The 18,451-nt window shown below is 40.1% G+C and overlaps 1 protein-coding gene across 1 annotated transcript; it reads left to right on the top strand.

Moving 5' to 3' along the window:
• Positions 1 to 272: 272 nt before the first annotated feature.
• Positions 273 to 11,430, top strand: LOC143138228 (uncharacterized). Its single transcript, XM_076298727.1, has 9 exons — positions 273 to 333; positions 4,063 to 4,221; positions 4,415 to 4,531; positions 8,303 to 9,279; positions 9,362 to 9,518; positions 9,926 to 10,306; positions 10,391 to 10,818; positions 10,903 to 10,990; positions 11,156 to 11,430. Exons 1-9 carry the CDS (start codon positions 273 to 275, stop codon positions 11,428 to 11,430), a joined length of 2,643 nt encoding a protein of 880 aa, XP_076154842.1.
• Positions 11,431 to 18,451: the final 7,021 nt, after the last annotated feature.

Raw genomic sequence — 18,451 nt, 5'->3', positions numbered from 1 at the left:
GGTGGCCTATGTTATCATAAGGACAGATTGTTCTTTGGTTATATACATACATTTCTGAAGGGAAGATTGAGAGGATTTCTTTGGCACAGCAGAAGTCTGAAATGACAGAACCACTACCAGTGAAGGAGATCAAAGAAGAGGAGTTTGACTATTTCCTCCATAAACATATTTTGGCCAGTACATTGGAAGATAAGACTGTATTGGAACCTTGCTGTAGGACTTAGACACAAACATCATCTACCTGCAGAGAAGAGGAATTCACACCAGTGGAAATGATCGAGGAAAACAATTCTGATTCTGGAGAACATGGCCATTATGACTCCTCTACTACAAGTAAGATGCTTAAATGTTGTACAGTAGCCTCCAGAATTATTTGCACCTTTGGTAAAATTGACTAAAAATAGGTATAAAAAATAGTGTTTTAGTGATTTGTTTTGAACTCTCACAATGAAAACAATGAGGAAAAATCCACCCAGTAGTTTAAGGGAAGCAAAATTATTCTGAAAAAAAATCTCATAAAGAAATATATCTTTTTTTAACAAAAACACGTTGCTCACAATTATTGGCTATTTGTATAACATCTTATATACAAAACCTAACAGAAGCATTTTCATCACTTATTAAAAAAATTAGATAGGATATCTATTTTATTTAACTTAAGTTAATTAGACTCTCTGTGAACTTTCAGAAGTAGTTCATGACTTTCTTTTTCACTAAGGATTGAAAATAAAGTCTAGAGGCTAAATCCTCTAGTCCTTTTTCAACATCAGAAAGACAAGAGAATAGATTAAATTTAAATAAAAATAAAGTGTGTTGACATTTTTAAGTCAGGGAATCCGGGAATGTCTATAAAATCTACATTGTTGAAAATGCCTATATTTACAGTTAAAACAGTGTTTAAGGTTCTAATCAACTGGAAATGTGACACGCATGGTTGCACAGTATGGGAATGGCAAGATAGTCACAAATTCCATAAAAAAGTATCCAAGTCCCCCCAAAAAATTCTTCAAAAGTGACCTCACTGCTAATAGTCTCCAATACCATTTTCAAAGGAAATCTGCCAATCCCTTCCAAGACACTAAAAGTTGGTCATGATTGAATCATTCATCATTCAGATCGAAAAAAAACGTGGGTTACTGAACACAAAATCAAGCTTCGGCCATTGCCATCTCAGTCCCCTGATCTAAACTCCATAGAAAAGTGGGGTGAGTCAAAGAGGAGAAAGCACAAGTTTGAACCTAGGAATCTGGGCGATCTCGGGAGATTTTGTAAAGACGGATAGTCTTAAATCCTTTGCTTTGTATTCTCCATTGTTATGGGGTGTCATAGGAGAATATTACAAGCTGTTTTGTTGACAAAGGGAAGCTTACAAGCTTACAAGCAGGGGTGCCATTATTGTGAGTGACATGTTGTTGTTAAAAATATTTATTTCTTCATGAGATTTGACTTTTTTATTAAAATAGATTTGCTTCCCTTCAAGATTGGGTTTGTCCTCATTTTTCCATTGTGAAATTACAATAAATCACCAACAGATTATTTTTTATACCGGTTTTTAGTCAACTTTAGCAGAGGTGCTAATGATTCTGGAGGGTACTGTATTAGGAAAACCTGGAGGGGTTCTTAATTATTAGCATTGTTCATATTGATTTTTCAGACTTGTAAGGTCTGCTGTTCAGACCCTGAAGGAATTTATTTTCTGTTCATTGCTTTTTGTGAGAGTGTTTCTACTTATCTTAGTAAGGAAAATAAATCAAGAGCCTATGTTGAGTACAAATATGTCTTCTGAAGGCCTAAACAGAGCCCAGCCAAAATCTCCAATAACATTTTGATCAACTTTGAGGGACAGCTATGACCATGCAGGATCATCCAGACCAAACGTGACGATTTTGCTACATACTATCATTATTGATGTACCAGCATGCAAAATTTGAGCCTCCTACATGGTTTAGTTCTTGCGCTGTGGGCTTGTGAACTTTGACAAAAAGAAGAGGCCGAACAAAATCGACACCCCCTGTAAAACTGGCTATATCTTGGAAAGTATTGATCTTACATAAAAGTAATTTTACAGTGTGTCTCCTGGGTAACATAGGTACACCTGGTAATTTTTTCAGAATTTTGAGACCGTGCGTGGGCCCTGGTTGAAGGGACGTGGAATGACCCAATACTTAAATCATTGCATACTATTTGCTGTCTGTTGCACTTGCTGTCTCCTCAGAGGCGCACCTTGTCAACAGGCAAACCAGGCAACTGCTTGGAGCCCCGAGCCGCTAGGGGGCCCCGACCTGGTCTCAGCGCGTTTGCCGGTGGGTCAAGCGAGAATTTCGTCCATAGAGATTGAATGATGTATTTTGCGTGCTCCTGCCCTGTTGTACAAACAGTAGGCTACATCTGTACATAGGCCCTATGCTATGGCCTTATGAACAGCGGATCTGTGTTCAAAAAAGTTCAAAGAATCTGCACATATTTAGGCAACTGTGGTAAATGTCAATTGAGGGTGCAGTGATGACGGATCAACATCGGATTTTGGCATTTAGCCTATGAAGCTATAGTAGGCTAATGTTAATTGGCAGAAAGATTGAACATGGTTTGCTACATCTATACGACAGTAAACTTCAGCTAGCTAGCGGCAGTTACAACTAGTGAGATGGTTAACGTTATGTTTGTATTAGGGCTGTCAGCCATAACATGTTGATCGCGATTTGTTAGATTGCCCGATTGACGCAAAGTGCGTCAAAAAACACACCCTTTCTTCTTTGTTACATTGCTCCGGAACTGTTCATTGCAGCGAGATAAAAACTTTTATTGTGTGACAGAGCAGAAGTGGGGCTTTCCAACGAGACTACGCACGTGTCTGTACGATCAAGTATGAAAATAAAAGAAAATCATGAAATTAAATCAAATTGCATCATATTTACAGTCTATACTCCTCTGCGTTCACCTGCTCACCCATTACTATCGTTTGAATTACTCGCAAATCCGTGATCGCATAGATATGGCAAGCATATCAGATTAAAGAGGAGACACAGGGCTATCCACTAGTACCATGAATATCGATCCTTTTGACTTATAAAAACAGACGAAGTAACTGCAAAATAATGTCATGTACACAAACCAACGCTGCACACCCATTACTCTTGTTTGAATTACTCGCGGACCCGTGATCGGATAGATATGCCACGTACGTCAGATGAAAGAGGATCATTTGATATCAAGTACATCCTTCTGGGTTATAAAACAGACTAAGTGACGGCAAAATAACGGAAAATAACAAAATAACTTCATATAGCTGGACTTACCCCACGTTTACGATTTTTTTGTCTGTTTTTGTGGCAAAGCATGTTTATAATCCAACGCTATCGTGTGTTTCTCTATGGCAAAGCATGTTCATAATTCGTTTTTGAGATCCTAGCTAATTCCTGCATGACATCCAATTCAAGGCTCACATTGCATCCCAATTTGTTCAACAAAGAAACCCCTCTTTTGCCTCTACTTTGTTCATGGCAATGCAGTAAAAAGATGTTGTAGAGAATCATTATGAGTGCATACACCATGCACTCAAAATTATATTTTGTGAGATACATGTCAAAATATAAGAATTTTTATAATACGCTTTTTGTATTTTTATTATTTAACATAATAACCTAATAGTAATATAACATAATGGTGATAACACTTGTCGGTAGGGCCCCCTTGGAATTTTTGCTTGGGGCCCCCACAGACCCTAGAATCGCCTCTGTGTCTCCTGTCCTTGACTTCATGTATCCATGCTCCACTGTTAGCAACCATGCATTTAAAATGTAATATAAAAATAGACAGACTTATCAAAAACAAGCACATTTGCCTGCCAGTGTGTTAAGCGCATTTGTTTGGCTAAGATGTCTTAAAATAAGTCATACTCTTATTAGTTTCAAATGATTCCATGATAAAGCTCTTGGTAAGGTTTTTTTTTTATGTTAAAAACAATACCAGCTTAATGTTTGTATCAATGTTTGATTAATACAAGCAGTTTTTGCAGTGTTTATGCTCCAACATACAATTTATGTTCCAACATCTGCGCTGTAGTCAAATTCAAAACTGACCTGTCCCCTACAGACCCCCAGTCTCTGGCCCAGATGAAGAGGCTCTCAGTGGTGCTGGTGGACTGCTGTAGACCACAAGGACCGCGAGGGACGGACATGCAGGAGCAGACCGACGGAGATGATGCAGAAAAGCCCAAGACCAGTAAGAAACTAGAAACACACACACACACACACACACACACACACACACACACACACACACACACACACACACACACCAGTCCTTGACTGTGTTAATTGGGCGGAACCCCTTCAAAGCTAAAAACTGTAGTAATTTACTTGGGAAAATAAAAGCTATATGATAAACAGCTCCTAAACTGACCCCTTCCCTATAGAGCCCGTGTCTCTGGCCCAGATGAAGAGGCTATCAGTGGTGCTGGATTGCTGTAGACCACAAGGACAGCGAGACAAGAACATGCAGACCAATGGAGATGCAGAACAGCCCGAGACCAGTAAGAGACACACAAACACACACACACACTCACACACACTGCAAGTAACCATTACCCATATACGTTCATAGTTGGGTGATCTGTTGATCTGTGGGATTATTGTTGGTTAGTTGTTTCAAGCCCGTCAAAATCACGGCTGGAAAATGGTTTTGTTTATTGGCGTGTGGAATATGGCTACTTATCGACTGTGAGAATATTAGGTTACTTGAGACGGTCATGTTAGACCGGCTTGCCATATCAACTCTGTTTCACATTGGTGTCCTGTGGCCAAATCTCTCTTATTTTCCCAGATCAATGTTGACTGGTTTGGTTGTGATCAGTTTTGATCATGTGATCAATGTGCCTCAGATCTCTTCAGACTGCCGTATACAAAGTTACTGGCTGTAGCCTACACACACAGGACAGTCACATTCTGCAATATGGCCGGGAATTATTTTCCAGTACTGAACGGTGGACAATACATGACCCCTCTTATTATAGGGCTACTTGCCAAAATAAAAAAAAGAATCTTAACACAATGTGTCTTAAAGAGAATATGATCATGATAGACAGGAAGATAGGTAGATAGATAGATAGATACTTTATTGATCCCCAAGGGGAAAGTAGCATACAGACATCACACACAACCAGGCTTGGAATTTCACCATTCTGGGGGCAAGGCCACTTGGCCTTCAGTTGGGCATATTTGGTGGGGGCACAAAGGCCACATGTCAGGGCACCAAGGCCAAAGTTAACTATACAGTAGTAGGCTATAAAAATGATCAAAGTTGTATTTAGCCTATTCACTGCAGTAGACCTGCATCACTGTATGAAACATTACAAAAACATGAAACATGACATATTACATAGAACTGTAAATCATCTGATCATGTAATATTTACAGATATCTAGGCTATATATAACATTTATTTTATATTTGGCCTGTTATGAAATCATGTATTGAACAATTTAAGCACAGCTCAGCTTTAAGAGATTCAAATAGCCTAGATGCATGCATTTTGTGATCAAATGCTTTCACAAACTCTTAGTCAGCTGTCCTATGATTTACCAAAATCTAGGCGATATTTGTAACATTTATTTTGTATTTGGCCCGTTATGAAATCATGTGGAACAATTTAAACACATTGTAAAACGCAAAGCCCAAATTTGGAGACATCCATGCATGTCGAAATTTACTGCAAATTCAAAACTAGATTACTCTGGAACGGCTAACTGTACAGGGGACTGCTTTACACTTTTGTGTTCGGTAAGGTCTGCTGTTTATTCCGATATATGGTTTGTTATGTGTTAAAAGAAGGGTTCGTGAAGTATTCCACCGAGATGAATGGGTAGGGAGATCATGGGACGCAAAACCTTCAGTAGAATGTATGATTAAATTGAATTATATTTAGGCCTACTTTTCTCGCGAACCATTCAACACAGCAATTATCGGCTAACATCGTTTAAAAGCTGAGAAAAGGCTCTTTCATGTGATACTTGTGATGTCTGTGTGATGTATAGGCTACTTCGCGAGTAGTTCAACTGAGAAGAATGGGTTAATTTGGACGCACTTTCTTGCGCTGTCACTTTCTCCACAGCGTAAAAGACTAAATTAATTTGCACTGTGAATGCTAAGATTATTTTGACAGGCCACAGGCTAACTAAAAATCGCTATTAGTAGGACGCAAAGCAGAATATTGAAAGAATGGGGCACCAAGGCCACCGTGGCCTGTAAACCTCTGATTTTCAAACGGGCTTCACGGCCAATGCAAGGGGCTACGACGGCCATGGCCGTCGTGGCCGCCGTGAAATTCCTACCCTGCACACAACATGCACTTACAGCAGAAATGGTAAATATAAGTTAAGAGAGTAAAGTATAATGTAGACAAGGTAATATAAAAAACTATGTCAGTGCAAGAATAGGTTGAGGTAATAGGGTTACAGCCATTCAGTATTGTAGCAATTGATGACTCCTCTCTTACAAGTTTGATTCTAAAAATAAATGCCTTAGAAAAACATGGAGGGGTGTAGGGCTGGGATAAACGATTATTTTTTAAACGATTAATCTAGCGATTATTTTTTCGATGCATCGATTAATCTAGCGATTCATTTTTTCAGTCCGATTCGATTTCGATTCGATTCGATTATCGATTATCTCCCAATTAATTCACTAAATAGCAACTTATACATGTTTATTTACATATATGAATGAAAAAACATAAATTCTTTAACATTGTAATAAATGTTTATTGCTCTTAAGATTCCAAAATAAAAGACTATACAAGTGCAAAGTAATGCATTCTTAGTCAGAGGTAGCATTCAATAAAGTTCAGTAGTGTATGTCCAATTGAGTGCCTGTCATTTTAAGACGTTCGTGTGGGAATCCTTAACACAGTTAAAAGGCTGCTGATGTGTGGATGCAATTCATAACGTAGTTTCAAATAACGGTTCGTACTTCTCCTTTGGACAAGCACTTTTGAGTCTTGGAAAACACTTTTCCATTTACATCGGGATTTTGCAAACATTCAGAGTCAATAAAATGAGCCTGAGTAACGAATACAAGCAGCTGCAAGTAAGCATGCTAACTTGACATCCAAACAGTATTCTAACGTTAGCTTTGAAATACTGCTTGATTGCATACTGTAACTTAAATTAGTTTAGTCTCCTCAATGTACTGTGTTGTGATAAGACCTTAGCAGAGTTTACCTTAACTTTAATGCTGTAGTTTTGAACAAATTTGCGCAGCATGGTCACGATGCTAAGCGGATTTAATAGCAATTTAGCCCACTGTGTTCTATGCAGTGCTTCTATGTGGCAACAACAATCCTTCAACAATCGTGAATAATTTGTTAAATCACATGCAGAGGAGGAGCAGCGGGTTCGTTATGATAGAGAGCGGGCGGGGCGAGGAAAGGCTGTGTGAGTAAAAAGTGCAGCTCAATGAAATTATCTTATTTTTTATTTAAATAGTAGGACTACAATATAGAACATCAATGTGTGGTGGCCGGTTTTGATTTCGTGGTGCCCAGCCACAGATTAGTCAACGTATGGAAAACACTGAAGGTGTAAAATTAAAAATATTTAGCAGCACATGTTATGCTTGACGAATCGACGCTCATATTTTGCGTCGACGTATTTTTTGCGTCGACGTCATCGATTACGTCGACGCGTTGTCCCAGCCCTAGAGGGGTGTGAGGAGTTCTTTATATAATATTTTATGAGAATGTTTAAATCATAGGATGCATTTTACCATCTTTAAAGGAACCATATGTAAGAAATGTATTTCATTTAATCATAAAATGGCCCTGATATGTCACTAGACATTAAGAAATCATGTTCATTTCAAATACTTATATCACTGACAACAGTAGTTCGGCCAGGATATTTGTCATTTAAAAAGTGAAGTTGCAGCCCTCAACTGATGTTGATGTTGTGTTTTGTCATGTCATGTTGTGTTTTGGCCTGATGCGCCACCCTCCACCTATCTACTAATCTTAAAGTCAGTAGTGTTTCGGCACCCGGGTTGGCAACCTCGAGTCAGGGGGAAGGGGGAGGGGATACAATGCTCTACGGTAATTTGAAAGTGATTGTAGTACCGGTTTTGGCCACAATCTTACATATGGTTCCTCTGCTCTTGACTTCATGTATCTGTGCCTGTGTTGACATTCACATGCCATTTCTACACTTTTACTATGAATCCCTAAATGGAGAAAGATAACATTTTTATTGCTGTAGATTTTTATTGCTGTAGGAAGAGAGATTATATGTTTTAATCATTTTCTTATATTACAGTTGTTGAAAGGATCACAAACGGGAAGAGTTTCAAGAGGGGGTCAGATCTCAACCCACATCAGACAACACATAGTGGACAAAAGCCATATCAGTGTACTACATGTGGGAAGGGTTTCAAAACCAGCAGAAACCTCACTGTACATCAGAGAACACATACTGGAGAAAAGCCATATCACTGTTCAGAGTGTGGAAAGTCTTTTGCTGATCCAAGTAACCTCAAGACACATCTGATGATCCATACTGGGGAAAAGCCATATCAGTGTACTACATGTGGAAAGAGTTTCAGAACCAACGTAGAGTTCACTCTCCATCAGAGAACACACACTGGAGAAAGGCCATATCAGTGTTCAGAGTGTGATAAGACTTTTGGTCACTTGTCTAATTTCAAGAAACACCAGAAAATCCACACTGGGGAAAAGTCTCATCACTGTTCAGATTGTGGAAAGACTTTCACTCAGATAGGTAATCTCAAGACACACCAGAGGATGCATACTGGAGAAAAGCCATATCACTGTTCAGTGTGTGGAAACACTTTTACTAATGCAGGTGGTCTCAAGACACATCTGATGATCCATACTGGGGAAAAGCCATATCAGTGTACTGCATGTGGGAAGAGTTTCAGAACCAACAGAGAGCTCACTGTCCATCAGAGAATACATACTGGAGAAAGGCCATATCAGTGTTCAGAGTGTGATAAGACTTTTGTTCAGTTGTCTACTTTAAAGACACACCAGAAAATCCATACTGGGGCAAAGTCTCATCGCTGTTCAGAGTGTGGAAAGACTTTTACTCTGTTGGCAACTCTCAAGATGCACCAGAGGATGCATACTGGAGAAAAGCCATATCACTGTTCAGATTGTGGAAAGACTTTTGCTCGGTCGGGTATTCTCAAGGCACACCTGATGACGCATACTGGAGAAAAGCCATATCCCTGTTCAGATTGTGGAAAGACTTTTGCTCGGTCGGGTATTCTCAAGGCACACCAGAGAATCCATACACGGTAGTCCTTCGCTAGAAAGTCTTTTGTAATTAAATATTATTAAATTATATCATTTCCAGGTACATCAGAGGATCCATTTAGAGGAGAGACCATATCTGTGTTCTCAGTTTGGAAAGACATTTACTCAGGTGTCATCTCTCAAGAGACACCAGTGGTTCAGTCTGATGCTGTCTCTGAGGTGTCTGCACCTGCATGTTAATATTAAAATGTTTGCTGGTCAATTCTTATGTAGTTACGAATCTTTCCCTGCACTGTATTGAGATTAGTGCTGACAATAAAAAACTTTTGAAATTATGTTGTTCTTATTGTAAGCTGTAATTAGTCACTGTTAACCGCATTGCCAGGTTTATTGAAAATAAATGCCTTAGAAAAACATTGAGGGGGGTTTGGAGTTCTTTATATAATATTTTATGAGAATGTTGAAATCATAGGATGCATTTTACCATCTTTAACACAAGGTCCTCTGCTCTTGACTTCATGTATCTGTGCCTGTGTTGACATTCACATGCCTTTTCTAGCTAGACACTTTTACTATGAATCCCTAAATGGAGAAAGATAACATTTTCATTGCTGTAGGAGGAGGAAGCGAGATTATATGTTTTAATCATTTTCTTATATTACAGTTGTTGAAAGGATCACAAATGTGAAGAGTTTCAAGAGGGGGTCAGATCTCAACCCACATCAGACAACACACAGTGGACAAAAGCCATATCGGTGTTCTACATGTGGGAAGGGTTTCAAAACCAGCACATACCTCACTGTACATCAGAGAATACATACTGGAGAAAAGCCATATCACTGTTCAGAGTGTGGAAAGACTTTTGCTCAAGCAGGTAACCTCAAGACACATCTGATGATCTATACTGGGGAAAAGCCATATCAGTGTACTACATGTGGAAAGAGTTTCAGAACCAACGTAGAGTTCACTCTCCATCAGAGAACACACACTGGAGAAAGGCCATATCACTGTTCAGATTGTGGAAGGACTTTCACTCAGGTGGGTAGTCTCAAGAGACATCTGATGATCCATACTGGGGAAAAGTCATATCAGTGTACTAGATGTGGAAAGGGTTTCAGAACCAACAGAGCGCTCACTGTCCATCAGAGAATACATACTGGAGAAAGGCCATATCAGTGTTCTGTGTGTGATAAGACTTTTGCTCACTTGACTAATTTCAAGACACACCAGAAAATCCACACTGGGGAAAAGTCTCACCACTGTTCAGATTGTGGAAAGACTTTCGCTCGGGTGGGTAATCTCAAGATACACCAGAGGATGCATACTGGAGAAAAGCCATATCACTGTTCAGATTGTGGAAAGACTTTTAGTCAATCAGGTAGCCTCAAGAAACACCAGAAAATCCATACTGGGGAAAAGCCATATCACTGTTCAGATTGTGGAAGGACTTTCACTCTGGTGGGTCATCTCAAGAGACATCTGATGATCCATACTGAACAAAAGCCATATCAGTGTACTACATGTGGGAAGGGTTTCAGAGCCAACAGAGAGCTCACTGTCCATCAGAGAACACATACTGGAGTAAAGCCCTATCACTGTTCAGATTGTGGAAATACTTTTACTGATGTAGGTAGTCTCAAGACACATCTTATGATCCATACTGGGGAAAAGCCATATCGGTGTGCTACATGTGGGAAGGCTTTCAGATCAAGCTCAGCTCTTACTGTGCATCATAGAACACATTGGGGAAAGCCATATATGTGTGCAAAGTGTGGAAAGAGTTTCAAATCAAGCGCAGGGTTTACTGTCCATCAGAGAATGCATACTGCAGAAAAGCCATATCAGTGTACAGATTGTGATGTGACCTGCGGAAGCAAACGTCTTCTCAAATCACACCAGAAGATCCACACTGGGGAAAAGTCTCATCACTGTTCAGATTGTGGAAAGACTTTCGCTCGGGTGGGTCATCTCAAGATACACCAGGGGATGCATACTGGAGAAAAGCCATATCACTGTTTAGTGTGTGGAAAGACTTTTAGTCAATCAAGTAGTCTCAAGACTCACCAGAAAATCCATACTGGGGAAAAGCCACATCATTGTGCTACATGTGGGGAGACTTTTGCTTGGTTGTCTCATCTCAAGAGACACCAGAGAATCCATACTCGATAGTCCTTCAGCAGAACGTCTTTTGTTATTAAATATTAAATTAAATGATGTGCCATTTCTAGGTACATCAGAGGATCCATTTAGGGGAGAAACCATGTCTGTGTTCTCAGTTTAGAAAGACATTTACTCAGGTGTCACCTCTCAAGAGAGACCAGTGGATCAGTCTGATGGTGTCTCTGAGGTGTCTGCACCTGCATGTTAATATTAAAATGTTTGCTGGTCAATTCTTATGTGGTTATGAATATTTCCCTGCACTGTATTGAGATTAGTGCAGTCACTAAATGTACACATATATGAATTTATTGTATGGTCCCCATGAACGGAATTCCACAAAACTTGGCATGCATTCAGAGGGTGTCATAATGATCCTATACTTCAAATTCTTTGCCGTTTTGAACATGTCAGCCAAAGATACCTGCGTTTACAATGCCTCATTTTTGCTTTTTCATCTTTAACTAGGTGGTGCTATACATTAAATGAGTGGATATGGGATGTGTTGACATGGGCCCTGGGGGCCAACATACAAAACAATTGGTCACCCTAGGCCCTACTGCTCTCTATTTCACAGAAAACTGTGTCCGTCCATCTACAGGCCAGTTGGCGTGCAGTCACAAAATTTACACATACATTAATTTATTGTATGACCCACCATGAACGGAATTCCACAAACTAGGTGGTGCTATACATCAAATGTGTGGATATGGGATGGGTTGACATGGCCCCTTGAGATCAACATACAATACTAAAAAAATGTGGTCCCCCTACGGTTCTCGAGATATTCACAGAAAACTGTCCAGCCTACCCTCAATCACATTTCAGATTTGCCGTAAGAGCTTAATTATCTTGAGGTGGTGCTGTAGCATGTCTTGTTTGGTATACTGATGGGGGTATTGAGGATACTTCCGATTGAAGAGGATTATTATTTTTGTGCCAGCGTTTCCCTCGGCTCGGTCTCCATTGACTCTGATGCTCTACGTAATCAGTCTGGCTGTTCTCCGAATGTATTTTGAATGTGCTTTGTAGAATTGTAAAATGTGGTATTCTTAACTCTTTCCTGTGAACCAGGGGCTGGGTTGCTGTGCCTCCAACCCCATTTCCAACTGGGAAAAATAAAAAAAGATGGCAGACCGAACAGATTTAGATTGCAATGTTGAAAAGACACTACAACTGACCAGTCGTGCAAAATTTTTAACACAAATTGACAATATGTAGAAGACCTACGGCACACAGAAGCACACAAAGACTCAAAACAGCCAACATTTGTGCATAAAAAGACTGTCAAGACATCTAATTTAGTCTGCACCTCATTATTTAATTCCCTGTGTATAAGGAAAGCATGACCCTGTATTTGTTTATGCAGTCTTCCAACAGTGCGCTAATAGTTTGATTGATGTTAATGGAACTCAACAATTAGCGGGAAGGCTTGATAGCTAATTAATATTGCTGCCTTTTTTCAGCCCCTCGTATTTCCTCATCTCAGTGTCCTGTAAATGTATGTAAACTTCTCAGCAGGGTGGATGGTGTGTATGGACTACTGTGTGTGTGTGTGTATGTGTGCGTGTGCGTGCATGCGTGCATGTGTTGTCCTACAGGGTGTATGGCTTTGGGCTGGTTTATGAGGTCGAGGAGGCTGATGTGCCTTGCTGCTAAATGACCAGAAAACTACAGGGAGCAGTCAAACAGGCATGTTTAATTCACTCACTCACACACGCGCACTCTCACTCACTCACTCACACACACACACACACTCTGACTCTTCCTCTCTTGCTCTCATGATTTCTTTCCAACACAAACACATACTTTTTTTCTTTGGTGTAAACCACCACTGTCCACACACATTAAGCCTGTGTAACCTGTGTTTTCACAGAATAAATCGAGTGTTTTCTCTGTCAGAAAAACTGTGTGTGTGTATATTTGGTGTTTGTGTGGAATGTGAGTGTGTGTTGGTCTATGATTGATGGCATGTTTGTTTTTCAGTGCTATTCATGTGTAAAGAAATGTGTTGAGTTTTATTGTTCTTTGTGTAAAAACAGTCATGCTAATAAATCAATTTTGAAAATAAATAAAAAATAAATAACATACAGAACTGAATCAATCGCTTTCACAGCTGTGACCATGTCAGATATGTAGGCAGGCAGGATAGGACAAGAGATCCATAGGTCTTTGAAGAGCAGGACCACTGAGAAAACAGGCGCACCGGTGGGAGTACATTATATTCTGTACTTTTGTGTTATGATATTGCAAATTGGTGTGTGGTTCTTTGTATCTGAGAAGTACTAATAAATCAACTTTGAAGTTGAAACACACACACGCACACAGAACAGAACAGAATTGATTGCTTTTCACATCTATGACCATGTCAAACATGTAGGCAGGCAGGGTAGAAACACGTGATCCATGGTTCTTTTTGAAGAGCAGGAAAAGAAGAAACACAAGATCACATAATGGCTCAGCCTCCCTGTTCATTTAACCACAGTTCACAGATACAGCAGCACAAAATTTCCATATAGTTTGTTTATTGACCATTGCCTGCTGTGCATGTAGTGAAACTTACTTTCTTAGTTACACACAATCTCTCTCACTCACACACACACACACTCACTCTGTCAGTGCTGGGCCCTTAGAATCGTCCTGACCCCCCGCCCCCCCCCAACCACAGCGGCGGCCCTGGACTGAAGGCCTATCTTTGATCACAAAATAGGCCCATTTACCACTCAGTCATTTCCCTTTTTCTGTTCAGATAACCAGAGGTGGACAGAGTACACAGCTTCATTACTTGAGTAAAAGTACAGATACCCTTTGCTAAATTTTAAAGCAAAGGGTATCTACATTTACTCAAGTACAAGTAAAAGTACAACAGTCAGATGTTTACTTAAGTAAAAGTACTGAAGTACTTGTTTTTAAAAGTGCTTGAGTATCAAGAGTAGCCTACATTTTCTAAATATTGCATTACTACTGCCACAGTGCTTACATTTATGTACAGAAACGTCCTACATGGAGTTATGAAAAATGTTAATGTTAAGGGAGAATGTAAAATGAATTGGAAGTAAAATCAAGTCATTTTCATCTTTTTACCATGTTGCCAGGTATGGGCAGTATTTCTAATACATGTATTTAAAATACGTATTTCAAATACAAAATACATTAACTTGTTCAGAAAATTGAAGTAGTCTGGAGAGGTGGGGCCTCAGGTTGGCACATTCCCGGGATGGACCTGCTGCGTCTTCATCCATTGTTTCGTCCATGGTTCCGTCTCTTATCTAAATCTGACCATGGAGTTGACTTTGGCGGAAAGCAGAAGGTGATTGCTGATAGGCTGTCCCAATCAGGGGCGCCTGCACAATCCAATCACGTTTGAGAGGGAAACAACAAATTGAGGGTTTCCAAGATTTTTCTTCCTTTTTTTTAGTAGTAACGGGTACTCACGATTATGGATAGAAATGTAGTGGAGTAAAGAGTACAATATTTGCCTCTCAAATGTACTTGAGTAAAGTCATGAGTACTCCCCAAAAATGATACTTGAGTAAAGTACAGATCCCTCAAAATTGTACTCAAGTAAATGTACTCCGTTACTGTCCGGCTCTGCAGATAACCATACACCACAACATCTTTGTCTTAAACTTCTTGCTAAGCAGCGCGGCTACGCAAATAAAGTGCAGGTGCAGGCGTGGTACAGATTGTGCAGTGTTGTAAATCATCGTAAAACAGGATTATCATCTGCACATGTGCAGAACGAATCGGGCAGGTTGTACAGCAGGGCTATTCAACTTCATTACCAAGTGGGCCAGACAGGATACCCAGTGGGTCTTCGTGGGCCACCCAAAATATGGCGTTGCTAAAATGAAAAAGTTTGCGGGCGGGCCACAGGTAAAATTCAACGGGCCGCTAGTTGAATAGCCCTGTTGTAGGCTACAGATTGGGTACTGACAACATCTATCATCTGTGTGTGTGTGTGTGTTTGTGTGTGTGTGAGTGATATTGGGGGATGGTGCTGTGAGAGTGTTTCAGTGGTGCTGTGAGGGGTTTCAGCAGGACGCATAGGCCCACCAAGATGACCTCATAGTTCTGTCTTGTCAATGAATTGAACAACTAATTAAAATATAGCTGCAAGCAGCAATGAGGGGGGCCAAGCAGTTGAGCAAGGATTGGGATTGGATTGGATTGGATTGGACTGGACTTGATTGGACTGGACTGGACTGGATTCAAAGGTCACCGAATTTAATGTGTGTCCTCAAGATGGAAAAGTGGGAGTAAAAACAGAAGAAGTGCTAATAGAGATTGATTAGATATTCTGCCATATATATGAAAACAGCACACATGTGGTGAAAAACTTCCGCCTGTTAAAGGTAGGTGTAATCCAAATTGCGCTTAAATGCGTCAATTAGAGAAACTTTTACACACAGCTGAATCAGCATTCAAAGCATCTGTTTTCTTCATTGTACTATGTCAAAAGCAGCCATAACTTTTCTTTGCCTAATATCGTATTTTCACTTTCACGACATCCATTTCCATCCATTAGAACCAAAGCTTCTGATTCTAGACATGAGGAATAAATCTGTGCTTTTCCCGAATAGGAGGATTTGAGGAGCAGAGTGACTGTGTCCAAATTACTTCCACATTACTCTGATCATATCCAGGGGGATGCACATTTGAACAGATAGTGACAAACGGGACCTTTTCTGTTCTGAAGGAACCATTCGCCTCCTATATAGGAATTGTTTTTGGGTGCACTCTCCTTTTTTACAGACCATACGCTCCATTGAAAAGGGTTTGCGGTGCTGGGGCTGGTCGCAGTTGTGATCTGATTCTACCTGAGGAGCAGAAGAGGAGAGCCGACCTCTGGACGTCAGAGTGGAGATGAAGACCTCTATGATGATGAAGAGGTGGAACAAGACATCTTCTTAGCCCAGCATGCTACTCTCATACTTCCCCTACTGTAGCGGCTGAACACAATTTCTGAACTCAACACGCATCCATGTATTGTATTGCTGTAGCTACAAAAGATGCAGTTCAACTTCCCCTTCATGCCAAGTCAGCTGCCATGCTTATATGCAATATGTTATATGATGTAGCTGATAAGATATATACAGTATATATATATGGCCTCTCAGATATTATGCAAGTGTTTTGTTTTTGACTTCTACATGTCAATTTGAACACATTAATAAAAGCAATTTAAAAGGTGAAAATGTATCACAGCGGCACGGATTCATAGGACCCTAATTAAATGTGGAAAGTCGGTTACACTTTAGGCTACTTGACAGTATTACGTGTCATAAACGAGTCAAACGTTTATGACATAATGCATCTGTCATTAAGTGTCATTCGGTTTTTGTCATAAATTAGGATTAGGGTTAGAGTTCATGTGTCATGACAGTGTCGTGTCACTATTATGACGATACTTTCAAGTAAAGTGTTACCGGAAAGTCTAACTAAAGTTAGTTTAGATTATGAAGGAGTGGTGTAGAAATCCCAGACTACAGAACGTTCTGGGAAAGATGACGCATTTAAACCCTACGGGATGAATCTGAGTTGTACCAATCCATTCTATTACTGTCTGCTATAGTGGAGCCAACGGTGAGGCTCACCCACATTCCAGGTGTCAGGCGTTTACCTGAAGCACAGAAAGTCAGAGACTTTAGATTAAAAGTACAGGCTTCAGTTTAAAATCACACACACACACATACACTTGTGTAGACGTAAGACAAAGGTCATCAGCGACTTGGCACTGTGAACTTGAGTGCAAAGAAACAGGGAGAAAGCAGGGGAGATAGACAGATATAAACAGAGAGAGAGAGAGAGATTTTCCTTCTAAAAGCAAAGCTATTCATTTCATGCAGAAAGGAATTACAACATTAAGCAGTTTAATACTAGTAATTTTAATTCTAGTGTAATGTTGAGTGTTATTGTTTTGGATAAAAGTGTTTAGATGAATATACTATTATGGTGTGTATTCTCAAATGCTATGTGCCTGCAGTTAAGCTGCTGTTGCAGAAACGCTGTGATGAGACTATCTGCATCTTTACTTCCTGTGAACCTAATCACATCCCCTCCAGCTACAGCTTGTGTGTGTGTATGTGTGTTTTCCTGTGATGTCCCTCGGTTTAGCAGAGACCTTTTATGTTTGTGTGTGAGTGTGTGTGCGTGCATGCGTGCGTGTGTGCACATGAGTGTTCTGGTGTGGCATCATAAATATAGCAGAAATATGCTCTTTAAAACTGGAACGCCTTGCAAAGAAAAAAAAAACCCAAAGAAACATTCATTTGTAACATAAATTAGTTGAAAAACACACACACAGTAACAGTAACTGACTACGGTCTGAGGTGACAGAGCTCACTCACTAGTGTGTGTGTGTGTGTGTGTGTGTGTGTTGGGGGCAGTTGTGTCAGTCCTGCATGGAGAGTAATGAGTAATGCCCACACTGGAGCTCCTCATTAATCAGCATTTGGGTCCAGTGGGAGCCATGAAGGAGGAGAAGTGATGGAGCTCATGAAGCCGTCATTATTTCACCCCTGATTGAGCCACACAGCTGGGCTCTCACATGGAGACTCCGAGGGGAGGAAGGGACTAAGATTTATTGCGAGATCTGGGAGTTTATGTTTAAAAAAGACCAGACCTCAGGTCCAAAAGAAAAAAAAAAAAGACCTTTCAATAGCAGAATCTACACGTGGCAAAGGCTCAGACATGATACTGTTGTGTTTAAACAAGAAAGGCCATACAAATACAGATGTTCTGTGTGGCCCCATAGGAACAGTACATGGTGTCCAGTGAGTAATATATCAACTGAACTATTCATTAGTATTTTGCATATTACAGGCTATGAAATGAAATGCCCTTCGGAGTTATTAGAGTTTGTTTGTGTGTGTGTGAATAAGTGGATTTGCATGGTTCAACTCAACAGCTGAGCTGCAGGTTTGACTTTGTTGATCAGTCAATATATCATTATCATATCACTCTATAATCTCTCTCTCTTAAGCTCCCTTGTTGAACCTCTCTCTCTCACTCTCTCTCTCTCACTCTCTCT

This window comes from Alosa pseudoharengus, unplaced genomic scaffold, assembly GCF_046254945.1.
Source record: "Alosa pseudoharengus isolate Yale_2024_CS ecotype anadromous, Long Island Sound unplaced genomic scaffold, YU_APseudo_1.1 YU_APseudo_1.1_scf_21, whole genome shotgun sequence".
Lineage (NCBI taxonomy): Eukaryota > Metazoa > Chordata > Actinopteri > Clupeiformes > Clupeidae > Alosa > Alosa pseudoharengus.
Note: the sequence above shows the minus strand (reverse complement) of the source record. Positions and strands in the feature narration are given on the sequence as shown.